General features: G+C 35.1%; 1 protein-coding gene across 1 annotated transcript in view; it reads left to right on the top strand.

The window, feature by feature from the left end:
* EPHA3 (EPH receptor A3) overlaps positions 1-25,710 on the top strand; it is a 362,146-nt gene that overhangs the window by 224,832 nt on the left and 111,604 nt on the right. Inside the window, exons 4-5 of the mRNA XM_060010492.1 lie at positions 11,008-11,163; positions 11,843-12,178. Coding sequence (XP_059866475.1) covers positions 11,008-11,163; positions 11,843-12,178 — 492 coding nt within the window. The remainder of the gene's footprint in view (positions 1-11,007; positions 11,164-11,842; positions 12,179-25,710) is intronic.

Here is a 25,710-nt window from a genome sequence, read left to right on the forward strand (position 1 = left end):
GAGGAGATTTTCAGTAAATGGTATTTATTATATTACAAAGAGGTGAGGTGTTCTCTTCAGGTAGCTAGATCTGGAGAAGGTGATGCAAGCAGATAATGCAATCTGCCTGGCTTTTCAAAGGCTGCTGGGATAAGATATGACTTAATGCCCAGTTTCCTTCCCAATCCCTCACCTATCTAGCCTCATGTACAAGATCTAAACCCCTAACTTTGCAGAATATAAGAAGACAAACAGTTATCTTGAATGAATTTCCGAAGTCAGTTAACAAAATCTTAAACAGTTACTCCAGAGAGTGGGTGGAATGTAATGATCTCTGCCCTGAAGAAACACTTGCAGAATGCACACAGTGGTCTAAATGAGAGAAACACACACACCTGCTGCAGACAAGACACACACACTACATGTGGCTATTTTAGCATACACAAAGACACACCCATTCTTTTTTCCCTCCCACTCCCTCCTCTCTCTGTCCTTCCATCCTGCCCCTCTCTCTCTCTCTCTCTCTCTCTCTCTCCCTCCCCTCCCACTACTTCAAGGATAGCAACACTGAGCACAGCTTACCAAATCTGAAGTTATCTGAGATGACCAGAGTGAATGAAAGCAGCAGACATATTCCTGCTGTTGTTTTTACTCCTTATGTTCCAAACTCTTTTGTCCCAGTTATTTGTATTGAGTGGTATGTATTTGCCAACTGTAAACAATGCATTTTAATATTGCCTCTATATTTTCTCCCATTCTTTCTGCCCTTTAATTCTCTCCTCCTCTCAGATGGATTTAACCTTTTTAGTCTTTTTGTTGCAATGCATCTGTCTTCCAAGTTGAATGTAATGTTCTAGGATAATAGTCATAACTATGAAAAAAAAGTTCATCTCTATATTTAGAAATTAACCATTTTAAGGTATTCAAGCCTGTTGCATTTTATTTTCATAACATCATTAAAGACTACTCTCTATTTCTGTGGCAACTGCCCTTCTTGTGCAAATAGAAAAATATTTTTTTCTTGAATAGGATGGAATTAATTTTAGGTGAAATTCAAATTTATAAACATACTGTTCTACACAATTATGAATGTTTGTGTCTTCCTTAATAGTTTCAAAATAAATGATTGGTTTAAGGTATTTTGAAACACTCATTCAGCTAATGATTGTGCTGATCCAATGGGCATCTAATTTAATAGTTTTTTATTTTCCTTGTGAAATCCATTCTTACACATTTAAGGAAGTGAATTTCAGAATGCTTTGAATATTAATCCTCTTTCTATTTTGGAGCAAGTATTTCCCAAAAGCATAAAAATAAATTAAAAGAGATCCTAGAATTATATTAGCTCATTTTTTTTCTATATTACCTTATACATTGCTGTTAGCCATGAAGTAACTCAAAGCAAATATTGAATACTTTTAAATTGCAGACTTCTCCTAGTTGGTAATATTTTGTGATCATAAAGTGAATGCTCAGTGTATAAAAGACACATTAGAGGTTTATTTTAAATCCATTTGCTTTCTAACCAGAATATTATCAAATAGTCATTTTCATAAATCTAACAATAAAAATGGAATGGAAAGGTGATAGGATTATAAGAGTTGTTAAGGTATACACTTGAAAGTTGCAGAGGTATTTCCTCAGAATAGAAAATGACATTATTTAAAAATAAACTTGCCTAAAATATAAAGCTGATTTAAATACAATAATGTCATCATTCCACCAAATTCTAGATGGCTCTCTCTTTTTATTAGAGAGTAGATCATTAACAGTGTAGCTATGAGAGCAAATATTTTTGCAATGTGTCTTGCAGTGTTTACAGAATTCTTTTCCTCTGAGTTTTCCACCTTTTATAGGTTTTCATTTAAATCCTGGATTTTTAAAATTGTGCTATTTTCTATGTAAATTTTCCCAAGTGGAGATAGAATTACTTGAGATCAAAAGTGTGAAATTCACATTAGTGGGGCTATCAACATTTGCAGTCAACCATAATTTTCCCCTATGTTGCTTTTTTAAAGAAGAGAGAGAAGAAAAATGAAACTCCTTGACCAGTATAATAGAAGCAAGAGCTAATCAAAACTGTGGTGTGTGTGAGTGTGTGTGTGTGTGTGTGTGTGTGTGTGTGTGTGTGTAGGAAAAGAGAGTGAGAGAGAGTAATATAGATGTATAGATTTAGGCCCCACATATAGTACACATTTAGTTTTGCACTTTACGTGATATACACCTAAAGGGCAAATTACACACACACACACACACACACACACACACACGTTCATTAACTATAGTGTTTTGATTCTTTTGTGTGTGTATGTGCAATCTTTATAATTCTAAGACTTTAATATTTTTAAGTTTTTCATTAGATAAGTGATATGTTAATAAGCAAAAAATATAAACAATAAAAGGATTGCATACACATTGTTTTATTCTGCTTTTTTGCCATAAAATATTATGAGCATCTTTCTGAGTGAGACATAATGTGTCTCATAAATGTATGAGAATAGCATAATTTATATATGGAATTGTATGAACATAGCATAGTTTAACCACCTTTCTAATTTGAGACATTATATTCTTTCTCATTTGCCAATATTATAAATAGCATTGTTCATATATCTTTGTGCATATAAACATACAGAGGACCTGGTTGTTCTTTATGCATTCATGTACAACAGATCCTTGGAAATAGCATCTGAAGTTTTCATGACTTGTATCTCAAACTCTAATCTGGGTGACTATGAATCTATGATGGCAATTCTATTCTCCTAAAATTGACTTATAAAGGTGAGTATTGGACTGCTGACATCTCCAAGCTCTAGCTATATTTCCATTGTAGTCTGGAAAATGCTAATCCATGGTAGGGCTTATTTTGACATGGAAGTGATTTACCTCCTCCAAAATCCCTTCCAAGGAATGGTTTTCTTAGACATTCCAATGCTATTCTGCTCTAAAGAAAACTTCTGGCACTATTCTCAAAAGCTTTTCCAGGCTGTCTCTCAATATATTCTGAGTATAGGTTTGGGTCCTATGCATTTTATGTTCACCACAATAATATCCCATAAAAATGATTCTCTCTTTCATTATCGGTCTCTCTCTCTCTCCCTCCCTCCCTCCCTCCCCCACCTCCCCTCCTCCCTCCCGGTTTTAGTATTTACCTGCTCATAACATACATGTTTCTATGAATTTGTAAATTTTATTAATTGGTCTCATTCTCTGGGCATTGATAATTAAGAATAGAAAAACTCAACTACTCCTACTCCTAAAGCACACCGTTCTTCCTTGAAAGTAGAAGACAACTGAAAAGCTGGCAAAACACAGCGTCCTTAGGAGCAGGGTCTCTTTTAACGTTCTCTTGGTGGTGAACATGCATTGAACATATTTCAGTGTTACTGGCACCTGTCTTGCTAAATCTGATGGAACAACAACAAATGCAATAAAGTCTTGTTACTAAGCTATCTTTGAGCCACACTAGATTGTGATTGATTCTGTTGTGTGTAATAGTATGGTGGCATTTTGCCTTAGGCCTTTTTTATTGAACAGTGAAGGAACAGAAGAAGGAAACACTTGATCACTTTGTAAATGCTGCACATTACAGGCAGGGTTTAATGACTGAACGTAGCCACTACCAGTGTATTGAAATGCCTCTGCCTTGCCTCAAAGCATTGTACCTCTATTCAAATGGCAAAGAATAAAGTTCCTGTAAGATTGTGGAGTACAGCTCATTTTGGGAATAAACAGTTGCTTTGACCTTGTACTGGCAAATAGACCCTTTCAGGCCTGGAATTGCAAGGCCAGGAAATCATCTGTTTAGTCAGTGCTGGTTCTGGTCATTAGTTTGTGTTTATGGCTGGGAATTGATAATATAGCCCTGTGTGTATAGAGCTCAGGTCTGAATACTAAAAAGACCCTATTTACCAACAGCTTTATTTTTTAATTTAAAGTTAATTCAAATTGAAATGAGCCTTTTAACCCTTAATTAGTACCATGTTTTCTCTTAAAAGTCAACCACATTAGTCAACTGGAGACAAAATTCACTTTGCAATTGAAAAGCTGTCTACTTTCTTTCAACAGTAGCCACCATGGTTTACTAAGTGCATTTGTTTTCCTTTCACTATGGTAACTTTACCCATTCTCTGTATCAGCATAACTCAAGCCCATCAATTACATCTTAGAGGAAAAGTGTGCTATGTGCTTTGGGAATGAGGCCAAGATTCTATCTGGAAGCTTTTTTATAATTATTATTCATTGTATAGCTAGTGCTCATAATACTCCCTATTTCATAGTTTTTTTCTTTATATTTTTCCAAAGCTGGTAGTTTGTTATTTTATCCCACTACTGACCCATAGTATTTAGTTCCTGTTTTATTCTTACCTCTTTATAAATATGGAATCAGCAGATTCCCAAAATATTTCTAATTCATTTATTACAAATTGGTATTATTTTGGCTTCCTTCTCTTATTTTATTCATATTTTTAGTGTTCTCAATAGAAAATTAACATTTGGCAAGAGCTTCTTCATTTTTGTTCTACTGTGGCCCATCCTGGGGCTTTTTCAATAAGTTTTGGGGTTCGCTTAGTAAATGAACATGCATACTCTCACTAACTGGGCACTTAAAATAGAGGAACTAAAAGGTAGATTAACAAGAAAAAGACAAATAAAACCTCACTTCAGACTAACAGAAGGAAAATGTTTTGTCTTTTAAATTGTATTTTCAGTATCGTGCTAGTTTTCCTTACTGTTAAAAGAGCAAAAGAAAATCACACTTTCCTACATTTTAAAAAATTTAAAATAATAATTAATATCAATATTTTAGTTTTTATTTATTCCTATAAGATTTCCCAGCTTTTAAACATTCTACTCTATCTAAAATATACATAAAAGGAAGAATATAATGAAACATAGTTCTATTATGCTACTGGGTAAGATGAAAATATAATAATAGGGAATTATTTACTTGGCAGTGAATTTATCATTCAATCCATCCAATCATGAAATCCACATACCCTTTGAATATATACTGCTCTGATATAGAAAAACACTGAGAAGGGCAAAAACCTGTCATTTCTTGATTCAAGTATATTTCTTTTAAATCAGAAGAGAGCCTCTTTTCTTTGTCTTGTTGCCCTATGTGATTTTGTAATTTCAATGGCTTATTTTAATCCTTAAATCACGGATGAAAGTGAAGATGCTTTTCCTAATTTTTTCTACTCAGAAAGTTCTAGGAATCTTACAAATTTTGGTATATGAAGCATTAACCTTTTAAAGTGTCTAGCCTGAAGAGTATTAAGAGACAAGATAGTCGATAACCATCATTTGATAAATGAAGAAATTGAAATCCAGAGAGGACAATTTGTTACAAGTTAATTATTCATTTAAAAAATGTATTTCATCAACTGCTAGGTGCTGGGCAATGTGCTGGACACAGAGCATGCAAAATGAATAAGAAAAATCTCGTATCTCTATATTGCTCAGGATCTAACCTGGGAACAGATAATAATAACTAAAAATGAATCTTCAGACTTATTTTAGAAGAGGAAGTCACTATCCCAACTACCTCATAAAAACTGGAAGACACCTGGTCAGTGACTTTGAGATAATACCTATTTAGTAGAAAAAACTAGATCAAAACCTACGTTTCCTCTTTCCCAGTCTAGTGGTCTTCCTGTAAGATGCTGAAAACCTTGAAGAGTTGGGATATAGAGAAGTGAAATTAGGGAATTTCTTGGTGAAGATTACTTAAAACTGTTGTGTTGCAAAGTGTCTTAGCACTTACATTCTCAAGTGAGAAGATCCATTTCTAAAATAACGGCACCATATGGAATTAATTGGTCTCCTGTTTAAAGCTAGGATTGTGAATTTCATCACTGTGACTGGACACAATAAAATATCTAGGTCATCTTAGGAGATCAGTACATGTTTGGTTTTTGAAAGTGAATAAATGAAATCCAAACATTACATGAACAAGTCTGATTCCTAGTAAATCCATGATGATATCCAGTAGGATTTGAGGAGGTGCTACATCCCATTTTTAATGGTTAATTTAGTTTCGTGTATCATTCCTACTTTGCTTATTCAAAGCCCAGAGTTCCTGCCACAATTAACTAGTTCAAAAATCTCCATTACAGCAAGGGGATAAAACGTCTCTGGGACCCAAAAAGGGGCAGCAGTTTGCCTCCGCTTAAAAGATCTTACACTGTTTAATCACTCTTTGGTTTTACTACCCTGAGGTAGAAATCTATGAATAATTCTACCAGTGTTTGACTGACAAGAACATGTACTACTGGGTTATGGGAGGAAAGATGTAAATCAGAATTCTGTCATTTTGGCAGCAGGCTTTGAGTATGTGCATTTCCACCTTAGTTAAGTATTGCTTTCTAGCTGGCCAACACAGGGAAAGCCTTAAGTATATAGCAGAAATTTGTTTGTTTGTTGTTTTTAAACTTAAAGCTGGATAAAGCTGAATTAGTATTAATTTGTTTACCTTTCTTGCATGTTCTCTGTTCTTTGATATTCTGTAATAAGTTGACAAAGACTTCCTTTAAGTAAGAAAACACATTAACATATCTACTTTCTACTTATTACCTGGGTTTTACTTTTCGTATGCTGAACCTTCTCATTCTCTAACGTAATGCATAAGGAGAGAAATGTGCACATTGTTATGTTAGCAGTTTTATATTCAAGGAAGGGAAGGAGATACTTTTAAATTACAATCATTGCTTCTGCTACCATAAGCAAAGATAATAAAACACAAGTACTAATGCCCCATAGAGGTAGAGTTTCAAATTTTTCCATGAGGATTTTTTTAAGAATGAAGAAGGTATAACAAAAGGATAGGTATTTCAGTACAAGATGATTTACTGCAAGGGAGGGAGATTATTTATTGGTGGGAAGAAGTTTGAAGTAAATATATAAAGAATTTCCCCTTATACATTTAAAGATAATGTTTCTTACTAGTATCATAATTTTATTAGTGAATACAAACTTTTCAGTCATATTCTCAAATTTGTTGAACAATATGAGTCAAGGATTTAGAGATTCTGTTTGTATCAAGAAAAAGAAAATTTACTTGTATGGCTCCCACATATAGTGGGGTCACCCTATTCTTAAAGTTGACAGACAACCTCTGCCCTTCCAACAAAAGTTCAATTGCTCATCTGCCCATAACAATGTTACACCTCAAATAGATAGAAAATCCTGGAGAATACAAGAGAACATCAGCCTTTCTGAAATGGTGTCTTAACTAGGAATAGATGAAAAAAGACTTGCATGTGTTTAATTAAATGTGTTGCATTAAATTTTTTAGATGACTATTCTTCAATGTCATACCAACAGCTTAGAATTGGTAGGAAAATGATTTGCTTTTAATGAGTGATTTACATAAAATTAAAAGCAGAAATTTTCTTGCTTATTCGGACTATGAATTTCTTTGTTATCTTGGGCATTCTGTTTGTGCTTCAATTGTTCATTTAAGAAAATTAATATCTACCTTGATTATTTCAATAGAACTGTTGTGAGATTTAATTGAGATGGTATATATATATATATTTTTATTGTTGTTGTTGCGGAACGCGGGCCTCTCACTGTTGTGGCCTCTACCGTTGCGGAGCACAGGCTCCGGACGCGCAGGCTCAGCGACCATGGCTCACGGGCCTAGCCGCTCCGCGGCATGTGGGATCTTCCCGGACCGGGGCACGAACCCGTGTCCCCTGCATCGGCAGGCGGACTCTCAACCACTGCGCCACCAGGGAAGCGCGAGATGGTGTATTTGAAAGTCCTTTATAAAGAGTAAAAGTGTCGACCAAATTTAGGATATTACCATAGAAACTAGCATTGTACTCAGGATAGAGTTAGCATTCAATGAATATCTGTTAATTGATGATTAAATCCTATCAGCTAGCTACCAGGTGCCAGAAGATGCAGAGTAGAGTCTGTCCCTAACTGTGTGTCACCTAACATCCTGGATTTTCAGACGTAAAACACACAAACTGACCACTGGGTTTTCTTAGGATCTTTTTAGCTCCATTAAGCTATTCTATGTAATTAATACATCTCAACTGAATTCTCTTTGTCTTTTTTATCATTTAGAAATGCTTTCTGCTGCAAGTAAAAGAAAACTTGACTACAGTGACTTAAACAAACAAGGTGTTACTTTTCTGACATTATAAGAAATCCTGGGCTTCCCTGGTGGCGCAGTGGTTGAGAGTCCGCCTGCCGATGCAGGGGACACGGGTTCGTGCCCTGGTCCGGGAAGATCCCACATGCCGCGGAGCGGCTAGGACCGTGAGCCATGGTCGCTGAGCCTGCGCCTCCGCAACGGTAGAGGCCACAACAGTGAGAGGCCCGCGTACCGCAAAAAAAAAAAAAAAAAAAAAAAATGTTAAGAAATCCTAAGATTTGTGCTTGCTGGGTCAACAAGAGCAGGGTACACATCTCTCTGATTTTCTTGGCCTTTAACTTAGTGTCTCCTGTAAGTCATTACGCCCATAATCAATGCAAGGTATCCCAAAGACTTTCATCAGAGTTCTGTTTGTATCTCTTTAGCCATCTCTTTGGCCATAACTTTGGCCATCCATCCCTATTTGCAATGATCTGACTTAGGGAGTACTTGGCAGAATGCAGTTCTGAACAAAATCAGGATTCTATTAGCAAACAGGAAGCAGGACTCAGATACTGAGTATGTAACCAACAGCACCCACCACATTCCTCTAGTTAACAGTTTGTCTTTTCATGTTGATCTATTTGTGTATTTAATTATGCTTCTTACAGGCCAACTCGTACTGTCTTAATCTTTCTCAAATGGGAGTCCTTCTGTGTATTTCTTCCAACAGATCAGTCAGAATGGAGTGCTTGCTCCATGTGGCCTGTGTTAAATTTCTGTTGCCTGCTTTCAAATTTCAAGGGCCTTTTTGGGATGGACAGAATTAGGGACATTTGTATCTTTAAGACTAATGAGGAGACTGAACAAAAGTAGATGATTGACAGATATTTATTCAACTGCATGTATATGTGCCTACCTGTCTTTTACTCTTCTCATCTCTAAGGTTATTATTTACTCATAATTAAAGTCTGGTTACTAGTTCAAGTCACATTCTTAACTTATAGGCTTAATAACTATAACTACTTTCAATACTATCAGAAATTCTGTGCTGTGGTGCTGTAGCTAACTGATTGTGTGACTATCTTGTCTTTAAGTATCACATAGTATAGCTGTTTATAGTATTAACAAAAAGTGATTGAGTGTTTAGTGAATACCTTTATACCTAATGTTGTAAAAACTATAAAAGCCTGAAATAAAAACACAGAGATAAATTTACAAGCAAACAAAATAACAAAGTACATTGGAACACTGCAACTTAATCTTTTAAAGACTCAGCAATGCCCTCTTGCAAATTTAAAGGCACTCAATAATGAGCTAAATTGAAACCAGAAGTTAAGTGCATAGTTTGTTTATACTTTATACGGTTTCCCCCTGAGGCAATATGACATGAGATATGAGTGGACCTTTCTAACCAGTGCTTAACGACAGTGTTCAGAAGTTTATAATCCTAATCCAAGTTTGGTTAGGGCAATAGAATTTATTTGACTGGCTCTCAGTATGGTACCAAAAGTTGTTCAATTTAATGTAATATGGTCATTGAGCAACCATTCTTAGTAGGAACTTGAAAACAGCAAGACTCGATTAATGATTACTATCATTTTAAGTTATTCTAATTGTTGGTTTTGTCAATGTATTTTCTTTGGGAGTGTTATCTCCCAAGAAATGTTCAGTAGGGAGATACACTATTATAGATACAGTGTGTTATCTTTTAAAATACATTTAGTGATTATAAAAGTTAAGATTTATTCACACAGGTTTTATTTGAATGCAAATAACCTGTTATTCACAATATGAAGTTGATATAAAAAATTTTGGAATTCAGTGATAAACATAGTCTGTAGGGTCTAGTCTATAGGTGGTTTAGGCCATCAAATCTCAATGTAGCTTTGAAGTTGAGTTTTAGAGACTTAAGAAATTATTGGCTTCCAAAGAAACTTAAAAATTTAAGATCCTGAATTCCTTCCTCAAAGGAATGTCAAGGGACTTTTGTTAGGGTTTTCACTATGATTTCAGTTCTCACGGTAATTATGAAAATGGACCAAATAAAATAGTACAGCATTTTAAATTTTATATCAGATTAGATGAAAATACTATAATGGAGACATTTCTGTAAAAGCTATAAATAGATAGTGAATATTAAATGGGTAGCTGAAATAATATCTGGCAACCTGTTCATTGGGCTTAAAAAAAAAACATTCATTCAGAGATGCAACTGGAAAGAAAGAAGATAACATAATTATTTTTAAAAGTGTTAATCTAGTAATAATTCACAAGTATATCAGTTTAAATAGAAATTATACCTCCCTGTGTATTTGAGATACAGACAAGGAAATAAATTAAGACCTTTCTTTTAGGTCATTATCAGAGAAGTTAGGGAATATGACACTGTCAAGGGCAAACAAAATATCATAGCTCAGGAGAACCATGTATCAAGAATCTTAAAATATAGACAAAGCCGTGACTTCTTTCTTCAGTTGCTTGCAATTTGTGGGGATAAAGCTGTTCACACAGAAACTAATTGGAAAACAAGTGGGTACTATATTAAGTACTAACTGCAGAGACTGTACACATTGCATCATGTTTAAAAAGGGAATGGCTGCATGATGACATGGCTTTGCTTTATTTTCTCCACAAACAGTCCAATGCCAAGTAAAGCTGTGAAAACATGAGATGGAAATTTCATCACACTCTAGTGCCAAAATAATCTAAATCTTGTGGGGGTTTTTCCCCCTTAACATTTGGTACAAATACAAACGTATATGTGGAGAAACTACATGGGGCCACATTATTTGCTTCTATGAATTCTGGGAGAAGGAAATAGATTTTATTCATAGTGAATGCATGCCCTAGCCTCCTGAAATCTGTTTTATGTATTTTCAAGAATATATTTTCAAAATTATCACAAAATCTGAAAAGAGTCATTTTGTTTGTAGCTTGTCGACCAGGTTTCTACAAGCCTTCGGATGGTAATGTGCAGTGTGCTAAGTGCCCACCTCACAGTTCAACTCACGAAGATGGTTCAGTGAACTGCAGGTGTGAGAATAATTACTTCCGAGCAGACAAAGACCCTCCATCCATGGCTTGTACCCGTGAGTAGTTTTGCTGCAACCCATGCCTCCATGTTTGTTTTATTTCCTTTTTTCTTCTTCTTATTGTGTTTTTTTTAAAGCATTTGGCCCATTTCCTTCTGCTCTCCATGTGCAAATTAAAAGCTTTCTCTGCTTCACTCTCCATGCTTGCCTCACCACAAATGCAACATTTATCACACAAAATGAATTAGTTTTTAAAGCACTTCCTACAACAGGACACCCAGAAGGAAAAAAAATTTTCTATATCTTGTTTTAGATCTTGCGTAATTTTGACACGGTAGGGGAGGTTTAGGCATGGGATTTGTATTTTTACTTTTCTATTCCCTCTTGTTATATGTTGGTCATAGGTCATAGGGAAAAAGAACTAAGATTTATAAAACTAATACTAAAGTTTTCATAACTATTCACAAGGGCATTGAATTTAGTGGTAAATTCCTTTGTTGGACTTCGTGAATGCATCTTCAACCTGGAGTCAAACTCCCCCCTTCATAGCTCGGGGAGGACAGCACTCTTGAATCCATGTGTCTATAATCTCATGGATCCTCTGAGGATGAATTAAAAGTATATAATAAAGACAAGATGGTTATTTACCTCTTTCAGTTCCACTGCAAATGATCTATTTCCCTTGTAGTAGAAAACAGAAGTGAGGCTCATTAATCTTTGTTGAACTACTTTGCAGGACCTCCATCTGCACCGAGAAATGTTATATCTAATATAAATGAGACCTCGGTTATCCTGGACTGGAGTTGGCCCCTGGACACAGGAGGCCGGAAAGATGTTACCTTCAACATCATATGTAAAAAATGTGGGTGGAACGTAAAACAGTGTGAGCCATGCAGCCCAAATGTCCGCTTCCTCCCTCGACAGTATGGACTCACCAACACCACGGTGACAGTGACAGACCTCCTGGCACACACTAACTACACCTTTGAGATTGATGCCATTAACGGGGTGTCAGAGCTGAGCTCACCACCGAGACAGTTTGCTGCAGTCAGCATCACAACTAACCAGGCTGGTGAGTACCTGCTGGATGCTTCCTACTCCTGCCATCTCAGAGCCAAGTAATAGTTCTCACAGAAAGAGTGGAAGAAAGGGTAGGAAAAAAAAGATTTGAAAGAGCCCCAGGATATTCTTTTTTATTACTTTTAGACAGTTATGGTACATTAAATAGCTCAATTTAATTCTTCAAAGTGAGAATAAATCATATTTGTTAGATGATTTTAAGCTAGTTTAATCCATTGCTTCCCAATTTGAAATCTTTAAACATCTGGGGCTCTGGAGATAGTACTTATGGGGTTCCTTGCAGCATTTCCATATTTTCAAGAACTTAACAGACATTGAATCTAGCTTGGAAAAGGTTATGTACGATATTTAAAACTATAAATGTCTTTACCTTAGTTATAATTATATCAAATTTTGTGTATAGTTATTCAGTTATTTTATACTCCCCAGAAACTCTGGGTAGTATAGCTCAGATAGTTAAAACTCTCTTATTAATTAAAAACAAAGAAAAGAAACACATTTTATTTAATAGATACAATTTGTATTTAAAAATTAAAAATATGGAATTGAGGAGAAGCTTAGTAAAAAGAGGTCTTGGTGGAAAACAGTTGGAATCACTGATCTTTAAAATTTCCAGATATAAATTTTATGGTGATTTCATCAACTGTATTTTCCACTGACAATCTTTTCCTAATTAAAAAGAAAATACTGTGTTGCCAGATTGTAAGCAAAGGGCCTTTAATATGGAATAGAAAATTTAAATAAACTTCTCACCTTTCTTTATCTTGCATCCACAACATTTCTCTTTTCTTTACTGTTAGTAAATCCTGTGTTTTTCAGTAACCCTTAAATCTTCTAGTTGTTTTTCGGTTCTCTGATAATTCTTGTGATATTTTTTACTATGGTTTTTTTTACAGTGTGGTGTCCAGAATTATTCATGGGGTTTTAGTTGTGATTCTCTCAAACGTATAGAAGAATTACACTTTGCAGAGTATACAGAGACATGCCAGTGATATCCCTTTGAAATAAGACAATCATTTTTCCAAGGTGATAACTGTGATGAATGAGTAAAAAACAGTTTTCTAATCAACAAAGCTGTGCAAAATTAAGCTGATAGATATTTATTGTGCATAACTGTTGCTACAAGATATCATAATTAGGGTTACATTTCAAACAATTCAGTTCAGAGATATTATTGTATAATTTATACACAAGAAAATAAACATTGGAGCCAAAAAAGGAGAAAAGGAAGAGACAGGATGGCCCCCTGAAAATACTTCAGCTAGAACTACAGACTCCCACGTCTGCTCCCAGGAGAGCTAACCTTGAGTTGGAAGTTAGAATTGAGTGTAAACTCAGCTTCTTTTCTACATTTGGTTTAAATTATGGAAGTTCCTCTGCTCTCTAGCGGGACTCGCTCTTTTCTTTGAGGATATGAATACTGGATGTCAGAAGAAAAGAGAAAGGAGAGATGACTAAATTCCATCAGCTGGAAGAGGTCTTAGAGCAGCCAAATATCTAGCCAGGAAATTCACCACTTTCTTTCTTTCACTTGGCTGACTCAGGGAGGTTAGTTAAACTACCAAGGGTACAAAACTAATAGGTGTCATCAGGGCTAATATTCACCAAGTATGCACAAGTATGACTCTGCTGGTTAGTAAAATTTTGTACTTATTTGCATACTGGTTAGAAGCAGACAAAGTTACTTCTGAAGGTGAGTATAGAAATGCACCTGTACTGGTTAATTCCTCAAGTACCCTAGGTAGCCCCCTAAACCCAGTATATCAAGCCCCCCACTTCCTTCCCCATAATCTAGCAATCAAAAGGATAAATCTTGGCATTAGAGGAGTCTCCAGACCAGTCTGTCAGGTCCCCCTTCTTCTCGTAATCCAGCAACCAAAAGGGTAAATCCTGGCACTCGAGTGGTCTCCAGATCCCTGTGCGGGAACTTTTCCAACTTGAGGGCTCCATGTCCCTAGCATGCCAGTTGACAGATATTTTGAATATAACCCCTGGCAGAGTCCATGTTTAAATGTGTCTTTCTGATCCCACATCCCTCCTTTGTGCCCACTTTTCTTCTAGTCTCCTATATTGATGAAATTCTTATAATTTTACATCGTCTCATGGTGATAAAGTTTATTTATGGAAAAGACAAGACTTTTTAATGAAGTGCACTGAATCATTATTTTAATCTTGCTTACTGAATCTGTAATCTCTCCCACTTAAAGCTAGATCTCAGACCAAGCAACATGTGCTTTTGTTTCGCTTTAGTTAATGATATTTAAACTTTGTAGTTAATAATATTTAAAGATTTGTAACTTAGGTTTATTTAACTGTCTTCCATGAGAGAGAAAAAAAAGATGAGTAATGCTATTGCTATGTATCTCATGATTATAGCTTCTCATATTCAATGAACACAAGAATTTTAAGAAGTTATAATTATGTGGCAAATGGCTTTCCCAAATCCCATATTTCACTCTGATTTACTACCTTGTTTAAAACAAGAGCATCAATCTGTGTTATAATTATCTCCTAAGTCAAACAGAAGTGTATAAAAACAAGCAAGAGCTCCTTATTTCCTATCTTATCATTGACCTCTGGCTTTCTGACAATGCATTTATCAAGAAACGAATAGTTCCAGATATATACAATGAATGAATCTAGGTAAAGTGGCAACCAAGAGCAGGCCAAGACTTTAAAAAAATAAATGGAGTTGATGCTTTGGCCCTCCCAGTTACAAATCACAGGGAAAGACAGAGATTCAGCAGGGATGATATCAGCTACTCTTCCTAACCCCACTCTCATTTTTCGGAAAAATCACAAATATGTCTACAACATGCACCATGAGGCATTTTATATATTTATCTCAGGGAGTCTGTATCATTTTTGTGCCTGGGGAGGTAGAGGTCTTTGTTCCATCTTCAAATCCCCATGGTAAGATATATAAGCAAGATTAGAAGCAATGCCATTTCTCCAGAGTGTTTCATTGTTTTGCTTTATTTTTGCTCTTGTGAAGGTTAATGGACTGGTAGCCTTGAGAAATGAGCTCCCGACGTCTAGAAAGATATGGCTATGACAGATACGATGCCTGGTGTTTAAATTCCTCCTTCCTCTCTATCTCTGACATGGCTATAAAGGGGAAATGTGAATGTGTCCCTTTTAATTTAGTTTGTGAGATTGAATTTGTTGATTTTTCTCTTGATTACATTGTAAAAGCCATGTGATGACCACATGATAAGGCACCTTCTAAATTGTGGAGGATTATGTTGTGAATTTGGGTGTTAGTTCCCAGCCCTTAATACTTTCACAAAGTATGTCAGTGAGATAAAAAACATGGTCTGTACGTAAAGATTGTATCCATGAATCCATCAGTCAAACATGTACAGAACGAATTGCAGATTGCAGAACAAAAATCTGTGATGTTATATCTTGGGGTAAATTGCTACTTCTTGTTTTCTTCTTTGAATGAGTATGTTTACCTTTCAGTTCTGGAAAAATCATTCCACTAGTGGAATATTTGTCCCTGTTTATTCTCAACTTCCATCATAGAATCTGCCCTTTCTCCACTATCCTATAGCATGTAACAATCTCAGGCAAGAAGAGGGGCCACTAGTAGAGAATATATGGGCTTTCAAGTTTTGAGATCCACCCCATGCCCATTTTACAGAAACTGAGATCCAAGAAGTTTTTTCAACTTTTTATCAAGCGATCAAACTTCTACTTATGTCTTCCAACTCCAACTCCACTTTCAACTTCTATTCTTGTGTTCTTTCTGCCATCCTATGATTCATGCCATATAGCTACAAAAAGAAATGCTGCCTTGGAGACAGAGGGGGGCTTTGCTGGGAAAATCTACTGTACCCTATGCCATCTACAATAAACTTGGTCCTTGCTTCTCAGTCATTTATCACAGGGTTTCTTAGGAGTATTCTGCAAGAGAGCTTCTTTATCATCTCCACTCTTCCCCATAATTAATCTTATCCTTTACTCCCTCATTCCACACAGATGATTTTCCCTCTGTGATACTGTGATTTATAATAAGAAATATATATTTGGTCTTGGTCCCAGTTTATGGCACAGAGCTCCTAAAACTCTTAGAATTTCCTAAGTGATAAGAGCAATAATGGGTATTTTGTTATTCATAACAACCCCTTTCAGTCACATTTGAGTTTATGTTAATGAAGTGAGTTTTGGAAAGTCCCTAAGGATGGTGGCAGGGAAACAAACCATGTGATTAGAAGAATTTTTAGCCCCTCCACTCCTCAACCTCCCCTCTGGGTAGGGTGGAGGGGCTGGAGATAGATTTTAATTATCAGTGGTCAACGATATAATCAATCATGCCTACGTAATGAAGCCTCCTTAAAAGCTCAAAGGACATGGTTCAGAGATCTTTTGGGTAGATGCGCTGGTAGGCAACAAGTCTGGAGAAAGCATGGAAATTCTCTGCCCAGTACCTTGCCCTATTCATCTCTTCATCTGTCTGTTTCTGAATTGCATTCTTTTACATAATAAACTGTAAATCTAGTAAGTAAAATGTTTTTGTAAATTCTGTGAGCTGCTCTAGTAAATTAATTGAACATTAATTAAGAGGGGGTCATGGGATACTCCGATTTATACCTGTTGGGTCAGAAGCAAAGATAACAACCTGGACTTGAGATTAGTATCTGAAGGGGAGTTGGGGAAGTCTTATGGGACTGAGCCCTAACCTGTGGGATCTGATGCTAACTCCAGGTAGCTAGTATCAGAATTGAATTAAATCGTAGGACACCCAGCTGGTTTTGCAGAATTGCTTGGTGTGAGGAAAACCCCACATATTTGGTGACCAGAAGTGAAGTATTGCATAGAGGAGACACACAGGAGTATGCTTTTTCCTCTTACACCCTCCTAACTTATTAAGACCATAAAGTTTAGGAGGGAAAGGATAATGCCATCTCACTGGCTTTTCTAAATCTTATTCCTCCTGTTTGTACTCACTAACTCCCATTGACTCCTGACTCTAAAGAGTGGGCTGTCGAGAAAATCTCTTCCCCTTCTAGCATCTTAGATATACACTCTCCTGGCTCTTTTTCTTTGCCTTTTCTGTTGCATAGGCTTTTATTCATCTTAGAGGAAGTTACAAATAATTAAATAAAAACAACAACAGTACACACACGCTAAATACACACACGTATGCATATTACAAATTGTTTGACTCTTCATGATTTCATCTTATTTTTCTCCTAATTTTCAGTCTAAGATTAGCTGTTTTCATAAAGTAATCCTTACTTCTCTCTTTGTTCTCTCATTCATAGTGCAGTCTGGTTTCTGTTCTCACTCTACAGAAGTGCCCTTCTGAGAACCAGTTATAATATCCTGTTTGTACCTTTTTGTTAAAATGAATACAATTGTTAGGAAGAGTGTGGATTTCATAAGGGCCTGGACCTTGTCTGATGTTCACATCTGTGGTTCTCAGACTTAGAACAAGGCTTTCTAGTACCTTGTATTCACTCAAAAGTTTATTGAATGAATGAGTGATTGATTATTGGAAATGTCCACCATCCAAAAAAGAAAACATTCTCCCTCAAACCACTTTCTCTCCTTATTGTTTTTTCTCCCTACCAATGAGACCACCGCTTTCCTCAGTTTACCAAATTCTGACACTTGGAATCATCTTTGGTTCATATTCCGCATTTAAGAAGTGATCACATGCTACTGATTTTTCCTTTGAATTGTTTCAGATCTTCATACTTTTTCTCCACACTTAGTGTTAGCTTCTAAGTTTCTTAGTCATAACATTTATAAATAAATAATACCAAGAATTATAATAATCCTCTTTTAATTATGTTGAGATTCCAAAATAAAAAGGAATTGGAACTTAAATGAATTAGTAAAGTCAAAATATCATACTGCTTAGCAACTTCTTTCCACTGAGATATTTGTAAAAAGGGTTAATGGATCAACAAGTATATTTCAATGCTCCTTTTATGTTCATGTAATATATGCTCCAGCAATGCAAGAATTTATGATAGAAGTATAGATTTTTAAAAAATTATACAAATCATATAAACTCGCAGAAGACACTATGTAATTAAATGAGTTAAGAAGTGGTGGTTGAAGGATTTTAGGGAAACCTTTGGAAAAAAGAGTTTAGATGTACTTTGAAAAATAGGAATAAATCAGATAGGAGTAAAGAAAAGGAAGTGTATATATATTACAATATTGGAATTGAGTTTCCTGGGTAGTAGGAAGGGTAGGCTGAGAAGAGGAGATGGATCTTGTTAAAGGGTAACAGGAAATCAGGTTGGATATGCAAGGAAGACCAAGCAACTGGTATGTTAGATAGTGGGATATTGGATGGAAATACATATATTGAGTGGAAGAGTAACCTCATTCAATCTGTTTTAAGAAGCTTAATCTTGAAAAGAGCATGGAACAGTGTTAATAAGTATAATTCTTCACATGTGAATGCCTGAATTATAGTGAAAGAATGACATAATTGGATTTAAATGAGTATTCGTATTATCTGCAATTATAATTTTCAAGTCTAAAACGGCATTTAAAAAATGTTGAGCCATACATTCAAACAAACAAAAAAAAGTTTTAGAAATTTTTGGTCTTTTCCTACTTACATTCTTGATTGCCAGGTAGTTGACATTGAAGTACCATCAGTCCTAGAATTCTTTTGCCTTTCAGTCTTACAATCAAATAAACAACTTTAGCATGACACTTAGGTAAATGCCACTCTGTTTCTCTCAATTTATAATAGTTGAAAAAGGTGTCCCTCCATTCTCTGGGTCCTGGTATCACTCCAGTATTTCCTTTTTCAACATACCCCTAATCCTTGAAATTTTTGATCCAGGCACGCACATTTTTAATATTTTTTTCTAGTTTCACTTAAACTTATTTTTTCCTCTATGAAGATTATCTTGACCTCTATACTTCCCTAGAGTAAATGGACCTGTCCCTCCTCTTTCAATTTACCCTATTGGAGTTGTGCATATATGTGTACAGTTTTTATCATAAAATTTAATTTGTTCACGTATATGAAAGTGTTGCAAATAGTACCATAGTACACAATATGTGTATATACCTTAAGCCAGATTTCCTAAAAATTAACATTTTACTACATTCGCTTTATCATACTCTCCCCCATTGCCTTCTCTATAGAGATATTATTTATTTCTGAACCACTTGAGTGTAAATTGCAGATATTATGCCCCTTTACTCCTAAATTCTTCAGTGCGAACTTCCTAAAACAATGTCACTCTCTTACATAACCTCAATACATTTATCAAAATCAGGATGGACATTAGCATTGTCCATATTATGATCTTATCTGCAGATATTAGTCAACTTTTGTCAATTATTCCACGATGTCCCTTTGGCAAAAACAAATGGATGTTCTGTTTACCTTCAGTTTCTATCTATAATATAGTTCTTATCTACAATAATGAATAAATTAACCATTTTCTGTAAATTAAGTCAGATACAAAAATATGAAGGGAAAGGGAATCAACACTTATGGGTAGGACTTTCTCAGGGGTTTGATATCTCTCTAAGAGTTTCACAGTTGCCACCCCATTGAAAAATGACCAGTAAATAATATTATTTAAAAAAGAGAGAACTCGACTTAATTTTATTTAGATTTCCTGTTGAAGAACCATCAATTTATACAAAGAAGGATAGTATCTTGGAGGCCTTCTGATATAAGGAAAACATTCTTAGCCTTGGCTTTAAACAGAATAGCCTCTATCTTTCACTTAATTTAATGATCAAAGACAAATCTCTAATTTTCTTCCAGTGAAAAATTGCTATCCATCACATGAGGGATTGAACTGGAAATTCAGTCATAATTTTTCCTGTTTTATTTATTTTTTGTGATTCTAGGACTGTAGTTTAGAACTTTGTTATTGGTATAATTTTAATCAACCAGTACATCTTTTTGATCTTTAACCACACCTATCAATTTACTTCTTCTAAAGGACTTCTAAAAGCATACTTGCCTATACTTTTGTGACCTGCTATTTCACAGGACAAGGTAACAGCATCTATTAGTAGAAAAAAAATAGTTTAATATATCTTGAATAAACAATACACACGGATGTGCAGGCTCAGCGGCCATGGGTCACAGGCCCAGCCGCTCCGCGGCATGTGGGATCTTCCCGGACCAGAGCACAAACCCGTGTCCCCTGCATCGGCAGGCAGACTCTCAACCACTGTGCCATGAGGGAAGCCCAACAATACACACTTTTTAAAATGAATCTTAAACTATCAGAGCCCTTTGGCTACATTTAGAATCCAGTCTAATTTTTATGCATTGATAAAGCAGATATTTTAAAATCTTCTTCATTCCTTATTCTGCAATAAATTTCCTCTATCTACCTTGTTCTATTGGGATTTAGAAGCAGCATTTATAGATATGACAGAGGAATGCCTCATGTCAAAGAGAGCCAGGCAGGCTTTAGAATTTCTGAAGAAGTAAACGTTTCGAAATAAAACTAGAAAAGGTATACAGCTTGGATCTGCTATTAAGCTACAGATACGTATTGATATAGTCTCTTTAGAAATGTATGCTGACATTTAATTATGTACCCTGGAAGTAAACTAGACATCAGAGCATCTACATGAATTCTTTCAGAGCATGAAGGAAGGTGTTTTGTAGCACCAGTGTAGCACATCAGAAAGCTAAAATATAATGAAAATCAAACAAAATAGTGGAAATAAGATTACAGTAAGGCATTCTGATGAATCCTCCCCTTGTTGTTTCAGTTGTGTGATTAATGAACCCTAAGAATTGAAGGCTTAACCTTTTATTTCTTTCAACAAACAAATGAGGTCTGAATCAGGCCCAGAGATTACAAGTGAATATATACATTATAATTTTCTTGGTGCATTTCGCTTGTGTGGTAATTTAGCTTCTTTCTTTCCTATTTGAAATCAAGGCAGAGACCTGTACATCTGGGGATATCACTCTGCAGTGATGTGTCCTAGTGTGCCTGAAGCCTTCCACATCATTTAACACATTAATGATGCCTTTCAGCCGTCACACCCTGGTATGGAGGCATATCACATATCTGCAGCATGAGCAATAAGCTGAACAAAAGCAGAGCCATATATTGTCCTGACAGTTATTCAGAACCTTTATATGAGCTTAAAGCCACATTGTATGGAAAACCAGCAAATGGAGATAGTTTGGGGGTTTCCAGGATCTATATTGAACTCTCATCCCATTTTTGTTTCTGCTCTTTAATATCAATACAATTAAAATGAACGGAGCAGACATATGTCTGGAGAATTACGGTTATTCTTTTCCTGCTGACTTCTCCTTTAAAGTGCTCACAAGAACAGAAATAACAACAACCAGCTAGAGGAGAAAATATGGTGTTAACTAAAGCACTTAGTATTAAGAAAGTATAGCATAGGGAACTATAAATATATTCAATATCTTGTAATAACTTATAATAGAAAAGAATCTGAAAAAGAATATATATATGTGTGTATATATATATGTGTGTATAATTGAGTCACTTTGCTGTACACCTAAAGCATTTGTAAATTGACTATACTTCAATTAAAAAATAAAAATTAGAAAGAGAGAAATAGCCATTTAATGCTAACTTGTGCCATATTCACTGCATCTTTCCAAGAGCAAAAAATACTTTTTCAATAGAAATCTTTCCTATTATTATTTTTCCCAAGCAGAATGTTTTTAGTCACAAAACACGTTAAAGACAATAACTTATCTTTTAATATATTCTACCCTTCTAGGATTAAGTTAAATATAAAAGATCCTTAGGGAATAATTGCAATATGTGCAGATAATTGAGAAATTGAATAAATGCAAATATTTAGAAGGAAAAGATGCTCTGATTTTAAAAGCAAAAATCCTACTACCACTAACCAGACTCTTTCATTATAAACTCTTAATTATATTTCAGTATCTCCAAAAATACAATCTCCCTGTTAATAACTATAATATAGCCCAAAAATCTGACTTTGTAATATAGCACCTATCAATATAGCACCATTGTCCAAATTGAAAAAAAAGCACCTCTTCCTCAAGGGACTTTATTGCCATCTGCTATAAAATTGTTGTGCTATGTATTCAAATTAAAAGAATTATTATGTGTGGCATCCCCATGTGCTAGGGCCCTGAGATTCTATAATATTCACACTAAACCAAAGAATGCTGAGGCCAAAAAATGGGAAGCTCACATTTTCTACCTCATTTCACCAGTAGTAATTGCTGATCTAAATCCTCTTGATATGATTAACACTGCTCTATAGTCTATTACATAATTATGTCATTTAATCCTTACAACAATTTTATGACTGTGAGTGGTTAAATGTCTTGTCCATGATTTCACAACTCCAAAGTTCCTGCTCTTAACTGTTAGGATATTCTTTTTCCTATGACTTTGCATAATTAAGACTGAAAAAAGAAATCTGTAAAGATGGTTACCATATTAATGTAATTTGTGACTACCTGGCACACAGATCATACGGTTTTTTTTCTTTGAAATCGAAATTTCACATGATTTGAGCAATGTTGATAAAAAAAGAAATCTGAATTGCTCTATTGGGAAGTTATTTACCCAAATCTTTCTTGCCAAAACCAAACAACAAAAACTCTTCTAATGTAGCTTTGAAGGGTTATATTTACTATTAGTCAATGTTAATTTAAAAGCATTTATCGTGACAATTTGTTATCATTAAGAATTAACCTCTTACTGCTTTCATTTTCATTCCAGTAGGAAAAAAATAATTATAACAAACCAACAGAAAGAAAATCTGTGTCTTGTCACAATTTTGTCCAAGAAATGGCTTTAAAGTGGAGACTGGGGCTTTCCTGGTGGCCCAGTGGTTGAGAGTCCGCCTGGCGTTGCAGGGGACACGGGTTCGTGCCCCGGTCCGGGAGAATCCCACATGCTGCGGAGCGGCTGGGCACGTGAGCCATGGCCGCTGAGCCTGTGCGTCCTGTGCTCAGCAACGGGAGAGGCCGCGGCAGTGAGAGGCCCGCGTACCGCCAAAAAAAAAAAAAAAAAAAAAAGTGGAGGCTGTATGTTATATTTTAAACCTAGGTTCTTTGCTGGGAGGTGATGGTATATTAGGCAATGTATTTCAAATGTCAAGTATAAAAAACCTTTTAGAAAACATTTTAATAGAAGGAAAATGAAACAAGCTCTACTCAATGAAAGAGAGAGAGAGAATTTATTTCCTTGACATGTTGGAAATTTGCATGAATAACTGTTAGGTGTACTCCTTCTTAGAGGATATACACACAATTATGCTCCATGGATGGATGAAGATGGACAAACTCTGCCCCAAAACTATATTCAAACAACATGATGAACCAAAAAGATAAAAGTACATGATATGCAACACTTTTCTTTAATATGTCTGTAGTGAGCAAAGTATGTCAGAGCAGAGCAGAGTCTGTATGTCAGAGTAGGAAGAGTTCTGGAATGCATATCAACAGAGGGGAATACTCCTCTCTGCTCCCACTCTTTGGTTTCAGCCTCTGAATAGGTCACTTTTATCAGAGCTATTGTTTTATCTCTTTTGTGAAATTAAACACTTGGACCGGATAATTTTTAAGTTTCCTTCCAGTTACATATTCTAGGGAACTAAGTTGATGCAAAATATATCATGTATTCATGGGAAAATAATCCAGTATTTACTTACAATTGAAACAAATATGATTGCAAAAAAACAACATTTGAAAAGCAGAGTGGTGAAGGACAGTGTCAAAAGTCCAACTGTAAATCCAGGTGTTGCCACTTAATAGTGAGGTGACTAGATTTTTTAGTTTTAAATTTGGTTTGTTTATGCATTCCTTCCCAATTTTCTTTAAAAATGAATTTAAGACAGGGATTAGACTAATCTGGAGTCTTTACATCCTTTTTGACATGGATACAATAATACACACACGGATTGTTGTGAGGACTAAATAAAATGAGAGAAAGTATATGGAACTAAGGAAGCACTTAAATAAGTTATTGAGCCCTGTCTCAAACATAATCATGCTGATCTTGCTCTATCTGGGAGAAATAGAAACTCCTTTTTAAAATTAAAAAAATATGAATAAGTATTAAAATATATGAAGTTAGACTCTGAAACACCCTACTTTGATGTGATTGGTTTAGGCTCTAATTCTTTCAAAATTGGAATTCATATGTGATATAAAACAACTCTCAATATAATAAGCCATTCTTCCTTCATTACATACACAGACGTATGTATATATCTTGACTTAGTGTCAACACTGAAGTGCCCATGAGAGGGTCTAATGGAAACATCTGATAGGCAGTTGGTTATATTCAGCTATACTTCTGAGACTTTGGCTAGGATGACACCCAAAGACAGCCATAAAATAAAAAGGATTGGTGAGAATAGTAAAGGGATAGTCACGCAAAGAATGTCTACAAAGATTAAAGAAAAGAGATGGACAGAGATATAAGAAGAAATCAGGTGACAAATGAGTATTCTAACAATCATTCAGGATAAAGAGTTAAACTTTTACCAAGGACCATGTTGTGACATAAAACAAGGGTGTTGCAATTACTTAGGAAATGGTCACCTTTTACTTTTAATCACTAGAATATTGGTTTTTAAGTACATTTTAATAAGCTTACTATAGTTCCAAAAAGAGAAAATTTTAAATGCCCCCAAAATAACTATGCTCACTACAGACATATTAAAGAAAAGTGTTGCATATCATGTTCCTTTATCTTTTTGGTTCATCATGTTGTTTGAATATAGTTTTGGGGCAGAGTTTGTCCATCTTCGTCCATCCATGGAGCATAATTGCGTGTATATCCTCTAAGAAGGAGTACACCTAACAGTTATTCATGTAAATTTCCAACATGTCAAGGAAATAAATTCTCTATTTCTCTTTCATTGAGTAGAGCTTGTTTCATTTTCCTTCTATTAAAATGTTTTCTAAAAGGTTTTTTTTACTTGACATTTGAAATACATTGCCTAATACACCATCACCTCCCAGCAAAGGACCTAGGTTTAAAATATAGCATGCATCCTTCTTGATTTGAATTAATATGGTAGAAGAATTTGGTTTAATTTAAAGTCCTTATTTCTGAAAAGTTTAAAAAATGAATCTCATCTATCTTACTTGAAATATGTTTCCATTCTAAGCTATTTTCATAAATTCTTATTATTGCAGATAGAAGATAGATGTCTTTATTAAAGTCCCAATATAAAACAGCTAGAAAAAGAACTAGATTTTGCAACAACTTATTGTTTTGTGTGTATATATTTGCATTTGTGTTTGTATGTTTATGTGTGTGTATATATATATACATATCTCAAGAAGAATATAAAGTTCTAGAATGAGTAAAGTTCTAGAAAGTGTATGAAACCTAACAGATCTGAGAGAAGAAAGTCCTTTTATTTTCAAAATCATTTGCACTTGAATAGTTTTACTCTTGACTATGTTATTTATTAAATAAGGATTATGTCTAACCGGAGTTGTGGTAACGACAAGAACAATTGCCTACATAAACACTCAAGTGCTTGGTCCTTATAAGTGATCAATACTTGGTAGTAATA

This window comes from Delphinus delphis, chromosome 4, assembly GCF_949987515.2.
Source record: "Delphinus delphis chromosome 4, mDelDel1.2, whole genome shotgun sequence".
Lineage (NCBI taxonomy): Eukaryota > Metazoa > Chordata > Mammalia > Artiodactyla > Delphinidae > Delphinus > Delphinus delphis.